This window comes from Neopsephotus bourkii, unplaced genomic scaffold, assembly GCF_033783945.1.
Source record: "Neopsephotus bourkii isolate Nb327-2 ecotype Australia unplaced genomic scaffold, CSIRO-AGI_Nbou_v1 NB_196, whole genome shotgun sequence".
Classification (NCBI taxonomy): Eukaryota; Metazoa; Chordata; class Aves; order Psittaciformes; family Psittacidae; genus Neopsephotus; species Neopsephotus bourkii.
The window spans coordinates 12,588,177-12,610,607 of NW_026900709.1; the positions used below are offsets into that span (position 1 = coordinate 12,588,177).

At 37.8% G+C, this 22,431-nt stretch overlaps 1 protein-coding gene across 2 annotated transcripts; it reads right to left on the reverse strand.

The window, feature by feature from the left end:
• Positions 1-1,677: 1,677 nt before the first annotated feature.
• HAT1 (histone acetyltransferase 1) lies at positions 1,678-22,320 on the reverse strand. Of its 2 annotated transcripts, XM_061342643.1 has the most exons (11): positions 22,198-22,319; positions 20,376-20,447; positions 17,475-17,550; positions 15,430-15,550; positions 9,846-10,025; positions 9,502-9,623; positions 8,897-9,001; positions 8,451-8,557; positions 5,002-5,153; positions 4,006-4,122; positions 1,678-1,984 (listed from the first exon to the last, which is right to left on the reverse strand). In XM_061342643.1, exons 1-11 carry the CDS (start codon positions 22,202-22,204, stop codon positions 1,817-1,819), a joined length of 1,227 nt encoding a protein of 408 aa, XP_061198627.1. In that variant the 5' UTR covers positions 22,205-22,319; the 3' UTR covers positions 1,678-1,816. The 2 variants fall into 2 exon arrangements, with proteins under 2 accessions (XP_061198627.1, XP_061198635.1); XM_061342651.1 differs by lacking the exon at positions 4,006-4,122 and having other exon boundaries at positions 22,198-22,320.
• Positions 22,321-22,431: the final 111 nt, after the last annotated feature.

A 22,431-nucleotide genomic window follows, 5' to 3' on the forward strand; every position in this document is an offset into this window, starting at 1 on the left:
ACATAAAAAGGGAAAAAAAATCATCTGTCAGGTTATGAAAATATTAATCTGCCCTAATCATTGTGTGAAAAAGGTTTCACTATTTAAAGAAATCAATTTTGGCCTTCTGACTCTATTGTTTCTTTTGTATTCATCCCCCACCATCAACTAAATATGGCAACCTTCACAACTCTAGCATCAATCCTACAATTTCTCAGCCCTTTTGTGAGATCTTTATCACCCTGGAGTGATATGAGACAGGCCTCCTTTCCCTTCCCACACTAGGGATAAATGAACAGATATGCCAGACTCTTCTGCCTTTTTATGGGCCCATGCCCCAAAGAAAAAAACCCACCAAAACTTTTGAAGAGGGGAACAATGTTCAACCTCTAAGTGGGCAAACAGCCCATTAGGCACCATTTTTTCTTGTCAGTCTTTCAGTTTCTTAAAAGGTTTAAGCTTTGAGTGGCAAAAATTCAGGCAGTGTTAGCATAGACTTCCCTTGAAGCACAAAAGGCATCCTGGACTCTGTGCAAAAACTAAATTTAAGCACAGCTCTTCAGTTCTGCTTTCCCTCTTCTGACTTACCATCAATACCTGAACAAGTTAATAAGAAACCAAAACCAACCGAACACAAACCACCACCCTATTCCCCCAGATCCTACAACTTGCCTTCAGGCTTACTGCTACAATCAGGACAGGTCTTCTAAAAATTGTTACTGACTATAATAGATCTGGATACTACAGAAGATGAGTGACATATGATACAGACAAGATACCCTAGCCAAAATTAAAATTTCTGAAGGGAATTTAATAGAAAAAAGAGCTACAGGTTTGAAACATTTGAAAACATTACCCTCTTCCCCCACAACATACCAGAGGTAGCAGTGAACTGTCAATCTACAAAGTTTTGAAAGCTGGACCTGAATCCTAGTAGGACCATGAAACTCTGTTAATAAATTTCAGTGATCCTTATTCAGATTAAGTCCTCTTCATTACAGGAATAGACAAATCAGTTCTAAAGTCTGAACTACAAGAAAAGATTACTTATCTGAGAGAGGGCTATTTAAGAACTAACCTCAAGTCTGAGAAGTCACAGATAGCAGAATAGTCAAGAAACTATATAAAGGCATTTGCTTCCTACAGATTTGTGATGTCTTACACTAACAGAAGTGCTTTTGGAGGCCTAACAAAGTCTTGCCTGTTTCCCAAACTGCAATGTACTGGCCTGAAATCATGAACTGGAAACTTGGGGATCTGAAAAAGAATGTGCTCCAGGCTCTTTAGAGGCTTGAATAGAACGGATCTGATAGCAAATGGGAGCAGGATCCTCTTTTAAGAAAGGCTAAAAGCCTGTACTCAGGAACACAGGCAGACAAGAGAACCAGTCTTGTAACCAGATCTCATGACACTAAACCGAAGAGTGCACAAGTACAACAGGATCCAAGTAGAACAACCTAAAGAGGATCAAGTTAGGATAAGTCTGAAAGGTACAGTATTTATATTGTTTAGATTTACGTATTAACTTGCTGTTCAGGCATCTATGAAGCCTTGAGGCAAAACAGAAGTAACTAAAAGAAAATTCATACAACTGAAGTGATACTATTATCTGCAAATCTACATGGTTTATTTCCACAGTAAGTGCCCCCAAACCCAAAGTACAACATTTAAAAATCTACAACACAAAAATAGAAAATATTCAAAATGCACAGAAACACAAGTCACCTTTAATGTGATTAAAACGTCACATGAGTTTTTTTTGCAGTTAAGTGGCAATTAAGGATGTGCTTTACAACACTGTGTAGGAATTTGCATGTTTCCTATACAGGCAGGATCCTCATGCTTGTGCAAGTCGTTCTAGGACTCTTCGGTAATCTGAAACAAGTTGTTGGAAGCTCTCTTCTAACTGTTCATGTTGCATGTTTAGGTCTATTTGGTTCAACTGATTTGTCAGCTCCTCTGGTCTTAGACACCTTCTCATCTTGGCAAGTTCTCTCTGCTTTTTCTAAGCAAGCAAACAAATAGTTTTAACACAATCAATGATCATCAGGTATATCATTTAATTATTAATTCAATTTCAGTATATCTAGTTCTTTAAGATGTTCTTAATCCTAAGTAACATAGTATGAGTGTTTGACTGAGACATCAATTCAGTTAAATCCTCAGTTTCTGTATTATGAGGTGAAAAACAGTTTTTAAGTTTTTCCTTAACCAAACAGATTAGGTCATATTACACTTCTACTGCTGAAGATGTACGGTATGAAAAACCAGACTGTGGCAGCAACCAGGATACTCAGTTCTATGCTGACATTAATCACACCGATGTCCCATTATGGGGCTGCTTGGCTAACTAAGTTCCCCATAACTGACCATCAAAAATTAATTTTAAGCTTCCTCAACACAAAAAAACCATATAACGAACTGCTACAAATTCTTCAAAAGTTAGAAGGATTGGCAGTAGCAGCCTTAAAATGCAACAAAATTTACAAGCATAAATGTATTTGTACAGCAGTAAGATCCTCTTGCTGTGTCACATGTATTTTTACCTGTTCCTTAAAAACACCTCAGAATACTTTTGTTATTTCCTTTCCCCAAATGTATTTTTATACAGCTGATATCTATTATTGAACTGCTTAGTTCCTTAGTTACTGTCTATTCTTCAGTCTTCCCTCACTTTGTAAAAGCAGAATGTCATTCAACATCTCATTATATAAAAAAAACCCAAAAAACCCAATAAGCAAGCATTATGTATGCCTGGCAATTTATCAATAAATCTTTGCATGCCTATGGAATCACAGAGTTCATTAAAACAACAGAATTTCCCCAAGGATTCTATTTCTACTACCAGTTTCAAAAATCAAAGCCCCACAGTACTCTACATAATTTTACACTTACCTCCCAAAGGAAAATTTGTTTTCTTTCTAAGACTGATGCTGAGGGTCAGGAGGAAGGAGTAGGGACCACAGTAAACGATTAGGATCAGAAAAAAAATTTACAATCTCCCACAGAGAGGCAAAGTTCAGTTCAGAAAAGGAGGTATGATTTAGGTCCTGCCACTCAGCATGACATTGCATTACTCCTGATCATACAAGTATTTAATACAGTGCTGGGTTCTCATTTCTGCTAACAGCCTTCGTAAGTCCAACATGTGTGCAAAGTTTTGCTATACTGGTATAACAGGGTAAATGCTGCTTTAGGAAGGCTTCCAAACTAACCAAAGTACTTCTTGGTTTCACAAAATGTGAAACTTTCCCAACAGGGTCTTGGTTTGCTAAGCAAGTACTTAATTGAAGAGTGTAGCTAACATGCTAGTTACAGCAATAAACCTAGACTTATCTGTGGTCCTTTGGCTCTTTAACGCAAACACCAATGCCATTAGCAACTAGGGTATTTTTTTTTTAATCTGTATCTCAAAGGGTCAAGTTTATGCAACATGGACCAACCATATTGCGGAACCCAAGACACATAATAGGAACTAAGGAAGTTACTTTGCACTAAATTTAGTACTTGCCCGAACTTTACTGCTGAAATTATTTTATATTCTATCTGCACACAGTTCTTTGTTGACATAGCTCAAGTACTTCTACCAAGTTGTTTTGTTAAGAGCTAGCTAACAAGTAGAACACGAACGTAAGCTATACCTAATCTGCAGTGTAAACTGCACAGCATTTACCTCTCCAAATTTTTGCCTGTCTAGTTAAGATATTTTTAACCTTTTCAAGAAATTGACATTTGTTCCCCTTTGGCCTACCTGTACATAATGCTACTTATAGCTAGACAACATAAGCTTAGTAATGATTTCCTGCTGGAAATGGGCAGGAAACCGTCAGGAGCCAGACCCAGGATCTTCAGCACTGGTATGTATGAATGTTCTCTTCATCTGTATACATGTCAATTGAACACTGCATAACTAATAGTAGTTGATTGGCAACATAATTGGCATAAACTACATTTATGGAAATGAGAGTAAAATCAAGTATAATTAGCCTTGAAATAAGTAGTAAATGATACTTAAGTCATATACACCTTATAGGGGCCAATCAGTCTTCTTTTAACGTCCAACCGATAGCTTCTGGATTGTTCTGCATCACCCATATCTGTTGCACGCAATCGGAGGATTTCATAAACTCTTCTTGTGTGTTGCTAATGAACAGAAATGAGAATAAAACCCATGTCTGAATAAAGAGGTCACTCACTAGAGCTCAAAAGTGGAGAAATACTGAAATATTAGAATAGTTCCTCAGCTTAGGGGAAGACAGTCAGAGGCATGGACAAAGTCTCTGTCAAACCCATCCTCCTATCTGGTGGGTTAAATGAATAAGCATTCTTTTTTTCCTTCAAAACAAATTTATTCTGTGCAGCCAGTGTCTGATCTCTAACTGTTGTACCAGCAGTAGAAGTGCTTCAAGGATTTGCTGTAAATGAATAGCATAAAATCCAGAAGCCAGAGTCCAAAACTACTTCAAAGAACTGAAGGCCTGGAAGTAGAGCAACATTTTATATTAAACAACATTTTACTAAACAGTATCTACTCCTCTAATTTTAATAAAGCCCTTTACAAGGCCCCTGGAGTTCTAAATGAGAATGAAACAACAGTATTTACAAGTTTTCTGTTTCCTAGGGAAGAAAATGAAAATGAACAAATGGAAAAACTGATGCACTTTTGGAAGGAGATCAGCTGGTATCACATCTGAGAAAAACAAAATCACATTGCTACTTTATTACTACTGTTGCATCTATATGAAAACAATTCAAGGCCAAGTTTCCCTTTGGTGAGCAATGGAACAAAAATAAGGTGGTTTATCTGTTACATTAGCACATGGCTGGATACTGCCAGAAAAATCCAAACCTGACTTACTTATCCTTTCAGGTTTAAGGTATCAGATAGAGAAGGCTGCAAATGTAGTTTCCTTACACAAGCTGGTGGCAATACGTAAATCCCAAACCTCCCCTCTAAGTTTAAATTATTATTCTACTAATTTGATATGAATATGTCCAACTAAAATGTTTCTGATTTAATACCTTATTTATTTTCAGTTTTTGTTGTGCTTCCACCACCATTTCTTGACTGAAACCTTGCATTAACCTTCCCGGGGAAAAGCAAAGCAAATCTTTACAGAGCTTTACAAGAACAAAGTCTCTTAGCTTCACATAGTTTTCAGATGGATCTTCAGCTAGAAACAAACAAAAAGTAGCTAATATCAGTATTATTTATTTCCTTATCTCTGGTATGTAATTACAAAGAACTATGGAAAACAAAGGACAATACAACATTCATCAGTATATAAACAACCTTGCTTAACTGCAAGTACTGCTATCAAAATTTTAGATGCTTGACAGTAGATGTTAAAGAGCTTGCAGAAAGAAAAGCTTCCAATATTTTGTGTATGCAGTACTGTACAGTATTAGATATGCACTTCTAAGAGACTGACAACATATATTTAATCCAATTTAATTCCTTCAGAAAACTACTTTATGATTAAATCCTTTTCCTTGTATGTTCCATCTATTCTATATTTGACAGTGGTACAACTACTAGAATACAAACTAATTATGTGGAAAAACTGAAACTATCCTACTATATACAACTAAACTAGCTGAAAGCATGTATGAGTTATAAAGAGGCCCAAAGCACAAGCTTGTCCAAAATTAAAAGGCTAGGAGATCCTAGGCAAAAGCTGATCACAATTTTCAGTTACATCCATTTAGCTTAAAATGGTAGAATAACTATCAAAACTGTTGTTTTAGAAAAAAAACAAACCACCAAAGTTGAGAACTGACTTCAGTGAACATCAACATGATCCCACATGCAACTTTGTTCCCACTCATGAACTATACAGAAGAAAAATGCTTACAACTTTGTGAATGTATTTCTTTCTTACTTAATAGACAGGCTTACTGCAAGTAGCAGGGTCACACTGCCCCCAACACTCATTTTTCCATGGATTAACATTACAGAATTTATTGCTAAACAGTTTATGTCCCAGCTGTGTTTTTCTTTAATTTTGAAGACCACTGTAAATAGTTGAAATTTGCAGTTTAAGGATAATCAAAAGCTAGTAAGTTACCAAGAAGGACTGGGATAGAAGTTATTGGTGTGTATATGCAGCAATGCACAACTGGCAATTTATTTTTTGGATTGGAGAGAGGTTATGATGATTGTGTCTGTTAACGTTTTGTGCAGAAGTAGCCTAAACTTGTATGGCAAGTCTTACAGCACTTACTCTGCAAAAGAGATTGGAGAAGCTGTACTAAAGTTAATTAAGTCCATTAAGAAAGAAGAGGCAGTTTCAGTTTCTGCCATCCAGACAGACCTGGACAGGCTTGAGAAGTGGGCCACTGCAAACCTCATGAAGTTCAACAAGGCCAAGTACAAGGTCCTACACCTGGATCGGGGCAATTCCAAGCGCAAATACAGGCTGTGTGGAGAAAAAATTGAGAATAGCCGACGAGAAGCTCAGTGTGAACCAGCAGCCCAGAAAGCCAACCATATCACAGGCTGCATCAAGAAGCGTAACTAACAGTCGAGGGAGGGGATTCTCCCCCTCTACTCTGGTGAGACCCTACTAGGAGTACTGTGCTCAGCTCTGGGGCTTCCAGCATAAGAAGGATGTGGATCTGCTGGAGCGAGTCCAGAGGAGGGCCACAAAAATGCTAAGAGGGCTGGAGCACCACTCCAATGAAAACAGGCTGAGAGCTGCGCTTGCTCAGCCTGGAGGAGGCTCATGGGAGACCTTACAGCAGCCTTCTAGTACCTAAAGGGGGCTCACAAAAAAGCTGGAGTGGGACTTTTTACAGGGGTGTGTAGGGATAGAGTAAGGGGGAATGGATTTCGGCTGAAATTGGATAGATTGAGGTTAGATGCAATGAAGAAGTTCTTCACTGTGGGGGTTGTGAGACACTTAAACAGGCTGTCCAGGGAAACTGTGACTGCCCCATCACTGGAAGTGCTCCAGGCCAGGCTGGACAGGGCTTTGAGCAACCTGCTCTAGTAGGTGTCCTGCCTATCGCAGGGGATTGGAACTAAATAATCTTTGAGGTCCTTTCCAACCCAAACCATTCTGTGATTCTAGAACAATGATTCTGTACAGTAAGCATTACCAGTACACATTTCATTTGTGTCAGTTAGAATGACAAAATATAAGCAGAACAAAATATCTGTTGTAAATATGAAACTCCAAAGTATTTTTTTTAAAGCATTAGGTCTTTCAAAGAAGTTAAGCCAATTTTCACTTCTGCTTTTCAGAAAAGTTAAAGTCTTTACTTCACAAATTTAGCTGCTACATAACTAAATATCCTGACCATATCAAGGTTGTCCACCCTGATTTTTCCACCTAAACGGAAAATAATTTTGTTAAAACCTTAATTTCCATAACTTGAGTGCCATGTAGAACACTGCGAGATTTTCCTTTGCTTCATTCCATAAAGAAAAACTTATTTTAGTGCACACTTACTGTGTGCTACAACCCTGTGTTTAAGATACTAAGCCAAGAACATCTCATATGATTTATGCAGTACCCTCTTAAGACTGTTTATCCTCAGCTATAAAAGCTTACAAAGATTTGTACTATTAAAGGAAAAAGAAAAAAAGTAAATGCATGATGCACATGATTTCCTGTTGCATAAAAGTTATGCTTCCTTAGGTTCCTATGAACTGAACCAAAATGATGAGGTAGATTACTTTAGGTTAGGATTATCCTGCAGCAATGCATTATGGAAGCTAGAGTTCTACTGCCTTGGAATTAGAATGAGCGAGTTATTTCTAAGATGAGGTTGGAGACAGCACCTAGAACTGAATGGTCAAGTTGCCTTTGAACTGCATTTCTTCCTATACTGGACTTGAAACCACAGCAACGATGTCACTTTTGTAGCCATTTTTTACATTCTATCTTTTTTTATGCACATACAATCTTTTTCCCCTGCGCCATTTCCTTAACTTTTTTTTTTTTTCTTTCAGGTATTTGTGCATACACCTCTAGTATCATGGGTGCCTTGAGCCAGCAATACATACTCCTGGAGCACAAACTCTCTAGACTTTTACCATCTGTAAAATTCTGACTCACACACTAATATTACTACGCAATTTTAGTTTGGTGTGTTGCCCCACCCCCACAAGTCAGGTTTTGCTAACAGGAGTAAGCAGAACAAGGAATTTGACAAAGCTTGATCTCTTGGCAAACTCAGCTGTGTATCTCACAATAAAATGACTAATTAGCTGGTAATCCGTTCATGCTAGGGATTGAATTTTCCTGGTGTGCTGTTCTCTAAGTAAAGGATTTAAGGAGCTACATTATATACAGTTCTTCTGTAAACCAGGGTTCTATTAATCCTGAACTGAGCTGAAGCTAAATCTTCAAAAGGCCATTTAATTCTGACAAGTGAACACGAAAGTTGGTTTGCAGGCTAATACCCTGAGAATGCTACAAGTTGCTTATTACACAACTGAACAGAGTTAATAATTTAACACAAACCTGTTATATCAAGTACTGTAGGAGAAGACATATAGTATCTATGAACTGTTTCAAGCAGCTGAGCACCATGGCCTTCTCCTTGGAATGGTGGCAAGATCAGCATCTGACTACAGACAAAGGAATGTATTTTCAGTTTAAATGCATGCATTTTCAAACATTATAATGTAAACGCTTAAAAACAAAAACAGTATTTAATTTTAAAGTACATGTAGCAATCTGCATGTTAAAACATATTTTTTAATGGAGTCTTAAAATCGCTAAATATGCAAAACTTGTTCGAGATTCCATCCGCTTCAAGAAGGGAACAATGAAATAAATCAGTGCATAGCCAGCTAATAATGGGGATTTTTTTAAACAAATCAACACCATTATAAACAAGTATTGGGAACTTCAGCAGTTCCCTCTTCTGAAATAAAAGGCAAGGCACGAGTTACACCGCCAATTACCTTACACGTGGCCGGGTTTTGTCTGGGTACACATAGTAATTATAGACTGTCATGTAGCCTACGGTCGCAAAGAGCGTAGCTCCATCCTTATTATACTTCTCAAATCTGCAGATAAAACAGAAAGCCAAGCAGGTCAATTACAGTCGCGCTCCCATGCAGTGTCCATTTTCTTTTCCATTCTCCAACTGAATTTTCAGTGTCAGCAAGCTACTCTGTGAGGGCCCAATGGGTACACCTGCTATGTTCTGAATGTACAATTCACTTAATTGGTGTGCAGCAACTTGGATAAATCAGGCCTCTTTACAGCACTTCAGTGCACTTGCCTATTATAAAGATGAATAGGTGGCAAGTAAAAGAAAACACAGGCAAAGCTCATTTTACTGTTTAAGCCTACATTCAAGGCTCTAACGGACAACAGCATTTAATTCAGCTCTATTCTAAAGCTTTGCCAAAGCATAATGGAGGAAAACTCAAGCCTCATAAACAATGGTTTTTCTTTCCTGGGAAAAATATCATTATACTGCTCCAATAATTGGCCAGCCACAATTAAAATGCAGGCTTTGTGGAGGTAATAAGGTCCACTGTTGCTTTAGAACTGTACTTACACTAGAAAGTAGTTCCATCTTTCATCATCTACATCAATAAAGCTAGCAGTTTCAATAAACCACATCAAGAACGTCTGAAGCCTTTCATGATATTCTCGAAAGCCTGGACATGTCATGTCAGCCTAGGGAAAAAGCCAGAAGAAGTCAGGTGAAACCTATCACAGATGTAAGAGGAAAAAGTATACAAACCCTAATTAAATTATCAAAAAAAAAAAGTATGGTTATAAATATTAATTAACTGGTAAAATAAATTATTATATATTATAAATGAAGCATTACTGAAAGTATATCACTGCAGAATATTTTAGTTGTTCAGCAACAGAAGTTTAACTTATTTTTCATACCTTGTATATCTGATACGTTATATCATCACCAGCTTCCTCATTATGGACAGAATACGTGTGTAGCAGAGTTCCAAAGGGTCTGAAGTTCACCTCCTTCTCCAGCAGAGACACAAAGTCATCTGTGTTTGTGCAAAAGCCAGGAGGAATGATTTCTCTAATTTTACTTTCAACATCATCTGCCTGGAAATTATAAAAGGGGCAGGATCAGTGGAAGATTAGAAAAAGACAGCACTGGTGTTACTATTGTGCTGCTAAGAAATTACTATAAGAGAGATGCTATGGGCTAACAGTAATTAAAAAAAAAAAAGAAAAAAGGAAAAACAGGAAATGAAGAAGCAAGACCTTCCTGTTGTTCTGTAGGGGCCTTCTAATAGTGAGCTGCCCTATTTCCAGGAATGTCACAATCCAGCCACTATAAGCATCAAAAAGCTTGTAGTTACAGCATAAGTTCATGCACAACTGTATGTTTACAGTTACATTTGTCCAAGTAGACCTAAGTGCAATAGCTATTCTGAAAATGCAGCATGCTCAGAAGCTGAGACTTTCTAGACAGCAATTCTTCAAGACTACACTACACAGCCATGTGGAACTCAGGCTCCCAAACAAGCATCAGACAAGAGGTATTAGGTGGTGCAGAACTAAGTGGATGAAAAGAGACAAAGACCAAAAGTGGTAGCTCCCAGACAGAAAAGTGACAGGTAGCACACTCACTCATTCTTATGGCTCCCTGCTTGAAATGCCTGCCTATAGGATCAGCTGCAAAACACACTACAAACTCAGAAGACAACAACCCACATTCTAATAAAAAAACATTTTGAAAACAAAATTTTACATAAAATAATAAAAACATACTTAAGGATCCTGCCAGGAAGTCTGACCTACCAGGAAAACAAAATATTCTGACATCAAAATTAAATTCAGAAATTAAAATTACTTTTTCTCAGATAACCGAAGTGAAAGTTAAAGACTATCAGCTGAGCAGACTTCATAATCCTTTTCAGACCCCAAAAAGACCACTTGATTGAATACATTTAGTACTTCTTTTTAACCATGAATATTTGATGAAGTTTCACAATAACGTATTACTGCTTCTCACCAGGCAATAAAACTTAATGAATTGGTCTCAACTTAACAAAACCCTACTCCTCAATACAACTCCTAAAAGCCTGACATTACATTCAACAAAATGAGCTTACATTCAATTCAAACTTTCCTCTGGACAATGAATCCAGGTTTTTACTTAATGGAGTTTGCCGTGAGTTCAGCTGTAATGTTTGTATTGTATCTATTTCCACAAGGACTGACACAAGAACACTTTGTGTTAACTTACTAAGCAGCTCTTTCACACCGTTTACATGCATGATGGGTATTAGTTCAAAACCAAGACCCTTGCTACTTAGCATTCAAAACAGGGAAATTAAGATGCTTAGAACAAAATACACTACAAAAGGCTAATACAACATGCTACTAATTCCTGTCCTTTCAACCATAGTCCCTTAAGTAGAAGCAATGCACCTGCAAATGAATAGCACTTTAGCATTCAGTTACATTTTTAGTATAGAGAAAGATGGATGTAGTTCAGCACAAACAAGTTTTATTCTTAATGGTTTGGTACTACCAACATTTATATTTATATTTGTAGGAAGAGCTATTAAGCAGTTAAAATATAGCTCTACAATACTCAGTGTAAGAACCCAGTTAAAATGTGTACAATCTTTATATTCATTCCGTTCTCCAAACAAAGGCAATGTATTTATTGGAACCTTCCCTATTCTTCTTAAAACGGTATATTCTTTACATTTACTGATTTAGCTGCATTACACAAAACCAGCTTTTTCAGAATCAATGAATTACACAAAAATATTTTTAGGGACTGCATTTTAGAAATGCCTTTTTTTTTTCTTTTTTAAACTGTCCAAGTGCATTGTTTACACAGATCTTTAGTCTGAACTGCTGATAAAGCTGTTGGAAACTGCAACCAAAAATCTGTACTGACTTTCATTCTATATACCTGAAAAACGCATGTAAAAATAAACTAGAAGTAATATTTCCAAGCATCAGTTCAATAACTCAGGCCACGTAGAAGATATCTAAAAAGGGGCGAGTATGCAGTATGAAGTATTACATAAAGCTGCTCTCCTCACATTCAGTTTCTGAATTAGTGATAATAAGGAAGACAAACTTTCACCTGCTGAAAGCATGCAAAAAAACCTGGTCCGTAACTGGCTGCCACCACAAAAAGTCCTGTTTCCCGTAAAATAGAAAGAACTGAATCATGAGAACAGAGGCTTAGCAGATAAAGCAGTAGATAATACTTCGTAGTTCTATATGACAACATATTTTCACCCACTGCCTCCTAAAATTTCTCTCCCCTTGAAATGGGGTCTTACATAATTTAAGAAACTATAGTCTTCAGTTACTTTTAGGGTTAACAAGATTTTCCTTTCTTACAGAGGAAATCCCAGAATCCTCAGTTTTAATGGTAATGTAAGTTTAAGTGATCCAATTTCCAATTTTCAGTTAGCAGGTCCTGGAATAATGGAATCTTGCAATATCAACACCATACAAGTAATTTATTTCATTAATACCTGTACTTTTTAATAGAAACATCCATTACTTAGTAGGCACTTTCCAAATGCTTCTCTCCAAGGTGCTCATAATCTAAGGAGTGACCAAGATTTGTTTGCTGCCCTTCCCTTCTGTAGTTATTTGATATTGGCGAGAGGTTAACTTCTTTTATCAGAGGAAGGCACTCATATCTTGCTAACTGGCATGGATGCACATGATGACAAACAAGTTTCTGTTCAGAAAAACAATCCAATTGACTACTGCAGAAGAGTTAAACATAGGCAAAGCCACTTACAATGAAGCATGCAAAAACCCAAATGAAGCCAGTCAAGAGTTGTTGAGCTTATGGCTCATGGAAGTACTGTAATGTATTTACCTTCATAATCAGAATCTAGTGAGATAATGATTGGGAATGTGGCATAGGCTTGTAACTTGATTTGTAGCAGGACTACTTACAGGCGCAGTGGCTCTTTGTATACTGCATTTGACTCTGGATAATTTTAATATATAGAGTTTTCTTGTACTAACAGTTAGGACACTTCTATACCATATCGATGCTGTTTCAAAGTAACTTAATTTAAAATAACTATAGAAATATATTTTAAAGCTGAATTTCTCTAACAATTATATGTGTTCCTGCTAGGTGTTCCTGCTCCGGCAGGGGGATTGGACTAGATGATCTTTTGAGGTCCCTTCCAATCTCTAACATACTGTGATACTGTGATATGTATTAATTCGAGGGAGGGAGGAATGGAGTGATCAGAAGTATTACACAAAAAAAAACCAACCCAAAAAACCCTCATATATAACCACAAAAACTAAATGAAAAAAGAAACCAAGAAAAAAAAAAAGCCAGATGAGACACACTTCCATTAATTTCTGTGTAAAGCAAACGTACCAGACCAGCTGCAAAGCAAGATAAATACATCCATAGCAAAGACTGTTTCAGAGGTTAGTGAAAGACTTTCCCCCACCCTGTCATAAGATGCAGATGAAAAGGAAGATGCTTGAACAGCTGCAAATCTCAAAGCAGCAAGCAATTTGGAGGTCAATGCTATTAATATTTAAACTAGAAGAAGGCAGCCTCTCTTCAGATATTTGAAAGAATCTACTCCACCCAAGGGATAAATTTTATTTTCATTAAATGAAGTGACAACTTCTGTTCAAAGCATGATCATACTTGGCTGAGCCTTCCCCATTAACATGGCTTAGACCCATCTTTAAGATGATATTAAGATGCATAAATATGACTGGAGCTTTGGCTCGACATCTCAGGATCTTATCTTTCACCTAATGTTTGAAAAGATCTTGGTGGAAGAAGGAACAGTCATACTGGGACAAATATTTTTGTCAGTCCCTGGCAGAGACTGTATCAGCTGCTTTAACAATAATGGAACCAAACTCACAGTCACAGAATAAAATCACCTGCTGTTGAACAGGCTTGTGCAGGTATTTAGATACAAAACCCTAATCTGTAAATAATTTTGCAGAGCATTAGAACCAATTCTTCCCTTTTAACCAGTTATGTTAAAGGCAGAAACTGCTGTCCTTTCCTAAACACTATCTATTCACAGCACAAAGATCACCTGCCACAGACAGTGGCTAGTCTGAATCCTAGTATAACTATTAATTAAAGGGGCTGAGATCTGCAATCTAACAGCTAACTCAGAATAGTAAACGTTAATATGCATTTAAATTAACAACCTGCTGTAATGACATCTTGTTTCAATCTCTGCAAAGGCATTAGTATCTTAAGGTGGTTAAACTAATGGTAAATTACAAATGCAGAATAAGATTGATGACCACTAACTTCTCTCTTCCTTAGGTTTAGATACAACCATATGAACAGCTTATTCGGATTACAGAATTAATACCAAGGGAAGCACAGGGTGTGCAACTGCATCCTTCTGATTCAGCTGAAGCCTGTAAATACTCAGGGAAGCATATAGAAGCCTTGCTCAAAAAGATACTCCATCTCAATGCCTTAAACAATTGGAGGAATAATCTGGCATAGGAACCAAGGCTTAAAAGAAGTAAAGATTCCGAGTGATCACAAAGGTTGCACTGTGTGCTTAGGGCAATGCAGACCTTATTTACCTTGAAATTACACTGGCGAAAGGTTGGACTGTTTGGTTTTAATACGATTACTACTTTGCCAATAGGCTTTCCTTTTTTCCCGACCTCTAAAAGCCTTCTAAAGATTGAAGAGCAGTCCTCTCCTAAGATATGTTGCCCTAGCCTTGAAAGTATTTCAGGCCTGTCCAGGCACTTAGCCTGATGAACTATGTGTATCCTAATGGAACTTCAGAAAAAGGAAGTGGAAATCTTTAAAGTTCATTTAACAATGTAATTCATTTTTTTTCTTTTACAATAGGCCTTTACTTGAAAATACTTACATGAACTCCAGGGGATTTGACATTAAGAACTTAAAATACAGCTTGAAGTTATAAATATGTTCACTGTTTAGGTGATATTTTTATTTTAAAAAAGCTACTCTCAGGCAGAGTAATTTCAAGCCTGTGCAAATATACAGACATTTCATACTACAGAGTATTATGAAGATTCATCAACAACCATAGCAATAGCTCTTTTGGAAAGAAAACAACTCAGTTTTTCCTTCATTATAACTAAGTAAAACTCAGATGATACTAAGTTTTCTTAATGCATTGGAGACCACATATAAAATACAGCAACACTAGTCCTCCTGGAAACAGTTAACATGAAAATACAGATTTGCTAAATTGTGTTTTTTTTTGTGGAACTGGCTTTGGCATTAGCATCTCATGTCTCACTGCACTGTTTGACACAATTTTGATGATTCTGTAGTCAAAGGAAGAACAATGGGAAAAGGTATAGACGAAGTTCAAAGACTTTGTTCAGCTTAGCAACAAAGGAAACTTTTGTTTGCTTGCAATGTAAATCACTTCTGAGCAGGCAATTGCTAAACCTAGAATTCTTGTCCATATTCCAACTAAACCTTATCAATAATATTTTAAGTGCAGGTCTGGTTCTTTACCTCCACACAGTCAAACTTTTCATTAACTTTAGATGTATACTCGATGCGGAAGAGCGTTGACAGGTTACCAGCAATATAGTACAAGAGTATCTTCAGTCCCTTGTAACCAAAAGCAACTTCACTGAGGAAGGAGAAAAGAACAATCAGGAACTCTATACAGAGCAAAATATTCACATCACAGAGCTTTCATTTAATACACTTTGAAGTTTATCTTGTCTTTCTTAGTGAGATATACTAAGCTTCCTAATAGGAAAAAAAGGAACCAAACTGGGTGACATGGTTTAGTAGGAGGTGTCCCTGCCCATGACAGGGGGGTTGGAACTAGATCATCTTAAGGTCTTTTCTAACCCTAACTATTCTATGATTCTATGAAACTGGATGTGCACTATCTAATCAGTGATAATACCATATACTATTGCTACTAGTTATTTTGCTCCTTTAGTGGAAAAACAGAACATGTTCCTAAACTCAGTAAGGTGGTGTCTGTGCCCTTACTGTGACAGCTCAAAAAGAATACTTGAAAAAGCCAATATTCCATTTACTTTTTTCAGTATCTTAAACTCATTATCATTTATTTACATTTAATAAATATAATTTATCAAAACTTAGCTTGCAGTGCCATTTATACCATATATATATATATATCTATACACAGATAAACAGTCTTAGCAATGAATGTGGGTTTTGTGGACAGTTTCTATATAGTTATCTAATCTAATTACAACTGAGTAAATGGAAAAGGCTCAGTGCCAGGTCCTGCACTTGTGTCACAACTCCATGCAATGCTACAGGCTTGGGGAGGAGTGGCTGCAAAGCTGCCCATCAGGAAAGGACCTGGGGTTGTTGAACATTGCAGCTGAACATGACCCAGCTTGTGTCCAGGTGCCAAAGAAGGCCAACAGCATCCTGGCCTTTATCAGAAATAGTGTGGCCAGCAGAACTAGGGCACTGATCACCCCCCTGCACTCAGCACTGGTAAGGCCACACCTCAAATACTGTGTTGAGTTCTGTGTCCCTCACCACAAGACAGACACTGAGATGCTGGAGTTGGTTCAAAGAGCAACAGAACTGGTGAAGGGTCTAGAGCACAGGTCTTATAAGGAGTGGCTGAGGGAACTGGGGTTGTTTGGCCTAGAGAAAAGGAGGATCAGGGGAGATTTTATCATTGTCTACAACTACCTGAAAGGAGGTTGTAGCAAGCTGGGTGCTGGTCTCCTCTCTCAAGTAGGAAGTGATAGGATGAGAGGAAATGGCTTCAAGTTGTGCCAGGCAAGATTTAAACTGCATATTGGGATATTTTTTTTCCACAGAACGGGTTGCTGGGCATTGGAACAGGCTGCCCAGAGAAGCGGTGGAGTCACCATCCGTGGAAGTATTTAGAAGACATGTAGATGTGACACCTGGGGACATAGTTCAGTGGTGGACTTGGCAATGCTAGGTGAACAGCTGGATTCTATGATCTTAACAGTCTTTTGCAACCTCAACAATTCTATAGTTTCTCTATCCCATGCGCATCTAACTGTTTGTAAGTGTACATGCTGAAGAAAGTAAAACCCCAAATTCAGTGCAGTTAGCATTCAATGACCTAGAACAGCTAGCAATGTGAATTTAAGTTAATACTTAATCCTGTGTTTTATTCACCAAAAATGCCATGTAATAGTAAAAAATAAATGGATATACTGTTGCTAGATATTGGAATTTCTTTGGTACACAGTACTGTGAAAATTGTTAGTAAGAACTGATAATTCTTCCTTAAACATCAAAACATGTCATGAACACAATACCACTTAAGTAATTCTGACTGCAAAAATCAGTTATTTCATTGCCTGCTAATCTACCTTAAAAATAGCATGTAAAATGACTACAGGCTGAAACCTTACAAGGTAGGCACCAAAGACGCTGTTTAACTATACAGTCATAAAACTGAAGTATTGCTATGTTATTTAAAACAGCTTCATATGGTTGGATTTCCTTTTTTCCTAACAATTTTGAAGCAACTTTCTCCTTCTAGATCTATTATTTTGACTCTGGGTACTTTAACTTACTCGTCTCCAAACACTTGATGGCTATACTCTGGATTAAACGTTGTGTTGTCATCCTCCAACTCCTCAGGAAAGCGAACTAAGGGTTAAAAAAAAACAAGGAAAAGAGAGAAGACCGTGACCAAGTCATCACTTTCAGTTTGTTTAGTCATAGATGCCCTGCTAGATGTTCATGCATTCTTCCACTACAGTCAAATTCAATTCCAAAACTATCTATGCTAGGCTGGCATACAAATGAAATAAAGACACCTTGTGTAATTTGGATGCATGTTATTTGATCATTAAGCAGACTAAAACTGAGAAATTGACAGATGTATACATGCATATATTTCATATATAATCTCCTGAACCTTACTGTCTAACTTCATCTTGAACACCGAGGACACTGTCAACAGCAAGCTAGATAAATCACACAGTCAATGTTGCCTTTGCATTCTGCCATTCTTCTCCTACATACAGATGAGAAGGTGTCACTACAGAGGATTTTCATAGAATCATGAAGGAAAGAAATGTTTATTTGCATTTATATCCATGTCCAAGTTTTGTAGAATCAGCATGGATACATACAAAACAGCTGCATCCATACTACATTGGTACTTGTACCACTATTATCAAAATAATTAGCGATTTATTTTTTCCCAACTCTACTTTTTTCCAAAGCCTAGTATTAAACAAGGTTGGGTTTTGGATTTTTTTCCTGGTAATGTAAAAATATTGACTATAATGCCATCTATTCAACCTCAGTAACTTACCAAGCAAACTTTTTATTCATGTTTATGGAGTTACAGCAGTTGCTCCACAGCAGTTGCGACAGATGTGCTTCCATCACAAAATACATTATTTATGATTACCAGAAGAAATTAGAGGTTAAACTAGGCTTTCTTCTAAGAAAAACTTTAGAAGACTGAAAAATGTGATTCACAAACATCTTCTGTGTATTTGCAGTTAGTTAAAAGCTACCTACAATTGGAAGGGATATAACTCTTAAGTTAGTCATCAAAATTATAGCTCAGCCACATTTACAAGGCACAAACAACTCAAGACAACAGTTACATATTCTTAATGCTGAATGAGTTAATACTGCATTAACATGAGCAGGTGTAATTGTAGGAGTTAACACTGCCATTAAAGTTGTGGGGGTTGGTTTTTTTTTTTTTTTTAAAGTATGTGGAACATTGAACTACAGCTTCATTGCTGGTTTACTCCAGTAAAATTGGAGATGAAGAAAAGTTACTTCTGGCAATATGAGAAATGAGTTATCCAAACAGAAAAATGCAAATAAGGAGTTCCCTAGTAATAAGATAAAAGTTTGGCCTCTCAAAATTAAGAGAACGGTTGCTCCTGTCTTCTCAGGTTTAATTCAGAGATTAACAGATTTGAGACAAAGTTGCAGCGATAAGAATAAAAAAACCCAAACAAAATGCACAATGACCACCATAAACCCCAGCCAAACAAAACCACCCACTCCCACCAAACACCCCCCTCCAAGCCATTCTGAACTTTCAGCACGGAAGAAATTAGGACTCTGAAGAAGACAGTTATGAGTGCTCATACAGGTATGTGGGACGTATGTTTTATATATATATATATATATATCTGTATATATATATATAAACACACACATTGTTAATAGTATAAATTTGTAGCTTCTCATATTTTATCTTAACAGAACTTTCTTATGGAACGTGTACACTCTCTGACAGAAAAAGGAAGCTAAAAATATTAGCAGAATAGGGTAATGGGTACCTTAATTAGAAAACCGCTAGCAGTCTCTCTGAAACCTGATATAAATAGCTACTTGCATTTCTAGACAAAATTCACTCAGATGTCATTATCTTTCTTTCCTTTTGTTATATAAAGGTGGAAGAGAAAAATAAAACATTAGATCTAGTCATAAAGTCATTATTTGAAATAACGTTTAAGAAGAATACTTCATAATTACAAGTGGTTTAAAAATGTAAGTATTTTGGTTATAACATTTTGGCTCACAAGCCAAAGGTGATTGTGCATTAAAATGATACTTAACTAAATGGAACAGATTGCTAGTTGTAGTTCTGAAAAGTGCTTAACACATTCATTACTTTTATTTTTTAATGAATTATATTTATATTGCTCAAGGAACAAATGGCTAAAGGGCTGGAAAGATTAACAATTAGTTAAGGTATGCCTTATTCTTCAAGTTATTACTGCTGCACATAAGTTTGAGATATAAGCAAGTTCACCAAGAGTTCGTTAATTCTGCCTGTCCCATTAATTCTGCCATTAATTCTGGGTGTCCCAGTAAATAATTCAGCTGTACAGAACCATAAACAGTTCTTGAAAGACTGACTTTTTTTCTCCAGATTTTAAGCAATTGTCATTAAAAAGGTCTTGTATAATCCAGATGGGTGGGAGGGGAACAAAAACCCTAACCCAACACTTTTGAATCTTTACCCTTGCTTTTGGTTTTATTATCCAACTCAAACAAAGAGGAAAGTGAAACATGTTAAAAAAAAACATAATTAGGTATCTGTAACCCTAAAGAAAAATTGTTGCTATGGTGACCATAAAGAAGAAACATACTTAGGACTGTACCATAATATAAATAAAAGGGAAACTAAAAGATAATGAATACTTCAATAAATAAGACAAGATATAATTCCAACACTCTTGACATGCAAATAAATTGCTGATGACATTATTACACAGAGACATGACTGAATTTCTATAGCTACACTATAACTATACTATAGCTGTACTATAGATGTAGCAGGCTCAGCAAAACTACATTATATATTCCTATTCTTGTATTCGTATGTTTACATTAGTAATTATTAAAACCTGGGTGGATTTAAGTACAAGTCTCTTAAGGAGGTACTAAAATATGCCAGCATCAAAGGCACAATATTTAAAAAGTGACATTACCTAGTTTCAGCTGAATTGCTTCATTTGTGTTACACTTGTACTCAGCCAGCTTCTTCTCCATAGCAGTAAGTCCTGAAAAAAAAACCACAACCAAACTGAAAACATTTTATGTAAAGAGTCAAGAGGCGTACAGTCTACGTGTCTCTATTATTAAAGAACATATTTAGAAAAAGGTTCTCAAAACCAGAAAAACACCACACCAAAAATACTGAACAAGTAGGTTTAAAAAGGCTATAATATGCTACAATGTGTAACGAGAATATAGATTTATGTGACTTTTTCTGGACCTAGAAACCAGACCACAAGTACCTCTCTTTTTCATTTCTGAGAATGAAGGTGTCCTGGGTTCAGCTGTAACAGTTATTTTTTTCCTCCTAGTAGCTGATGCAATATTATGTTTTGGCTTCAGTCTGAGAACAACGCTGATAACACACCAATGTTTTAGTTGTCGCAAAGTAATGCTTACCATGATCTTTTGAAAGACTTTTCAGTCTCTCATGCTCTGCCAGTGAGGAGGGGCAGAAGAAGCTGCGACAAAGCAGACAGGACACCTCACCCAAACTAGCCAAAGGGGTATTCCATACAGCACATCATGCCCAGTATGTAAACTGGGAGGAGTCACCTGGAAGGCCCAGATCACTGCTCAGGTCAGGCCAGGTATTGGTCAGCAGGTGGTGAGCAACTGTATTCTTCCCCCTTGTTATTTCCCTTATTAGTAGTAGTAGTAGTAGGTTTACATCATACTTTAGTTATTGGACTCTTCTTATCTCAACCTGTGGGGTTTACATTCTTTCCATCCTCCTCCCCATCCTGCCCAGAGGAGGGAGGAAAAAGTGGGGGGAGTGAGCAAGCAGCTGCATGGTGCTGAGTTACAGGCTGGGCTTAGACCACGACACAGGGGCATTACATTAAAGATAGGCAAATGTTCTAAGTTATTACCACCAAAACCTATCCAAAAGCTGTAAATAAAAATTAACAATTCAGTCTAACAGATGTTTCTTTTAAAGAACATGTTAAATAAGAAGTTTTCAGGGCTTTTCAAGTCTTTTTCATAAACAGGTATTCATGAACTACAATGGCATGCATACCACCAGCAATTACCTAGTTAACACTTCTCTTCCAGGGCAGATGTGGAAGGAAACAACAAATAAATTGCACGTAATCTCTTTTTCAAAGCATTATCCACCACAGACAACATGCTAGACTTATCCACGGTATTTTTCAAGTGCTTTACAAAGCTCCCCTTCATTACAGAATTCCCATCAGAAAGCTCTTCCTCTAGCTTCAGGTAGTAACCTTTAAGTACAAACAAGTTTGTGGTTTTGATTCCCTCCTCATCCCTACTAAACAAGTAGGCATACAAGTATAATCTGCTTTTGTCACTATTAAGTGTGGGGACTGTGAACCAGAGGCTGCCTTCCCAGCAGCGGCATGTCCATGACAACAGAGGGGCGGAAAGTCAGCTGCATTTTCCATCGGACACCAGACTCCCCAGTCACCCACCCTCCTCCGCTGCTCCGGCCACGGCCGCCTCGAACCCGCGCTCCGATTTCTTGCCCCATAACCCGGTCACAGAGCTTCCGTTCACGGACGGCACCAAGGCCCTGCCAGAGCCCGCATGAGTCAGACAGAGGACAACAGTGCTGGCCGTCCCAGTGCCCCACTCCCCCTCAGGAGAGGCGGCCGCAGCTCCCAGACGTGCTGCCTCAAGCAGCCAAGCCACAACGCCCCCCGCGATCAGAGTGCCGGGGCCGCATATGCCAGCTGCCGGAGAACAATTAGGCAGCCCAGGCCTGGGGGCAGAACAGACCCCGGAACTTACCCGCCATTTCCCAAGAGCGGCGGCGACAGCCGAGTCACCCGGGCAGAACGAATCAACCCGCGCGCCCACTCACCGGAAATGAGCGCACACATACACTTCCGCTTCCGTCCGCCGAAACGCGGTGAGAAGCCAATAGGGGCACTATATGAGACACGCAGCCCGCGCGCATGCCCAGCTCCCACCTGGCGGGAGCCTGTGAGAACCGCAGCACGCAGTTGCTCATTTGCATAGGCC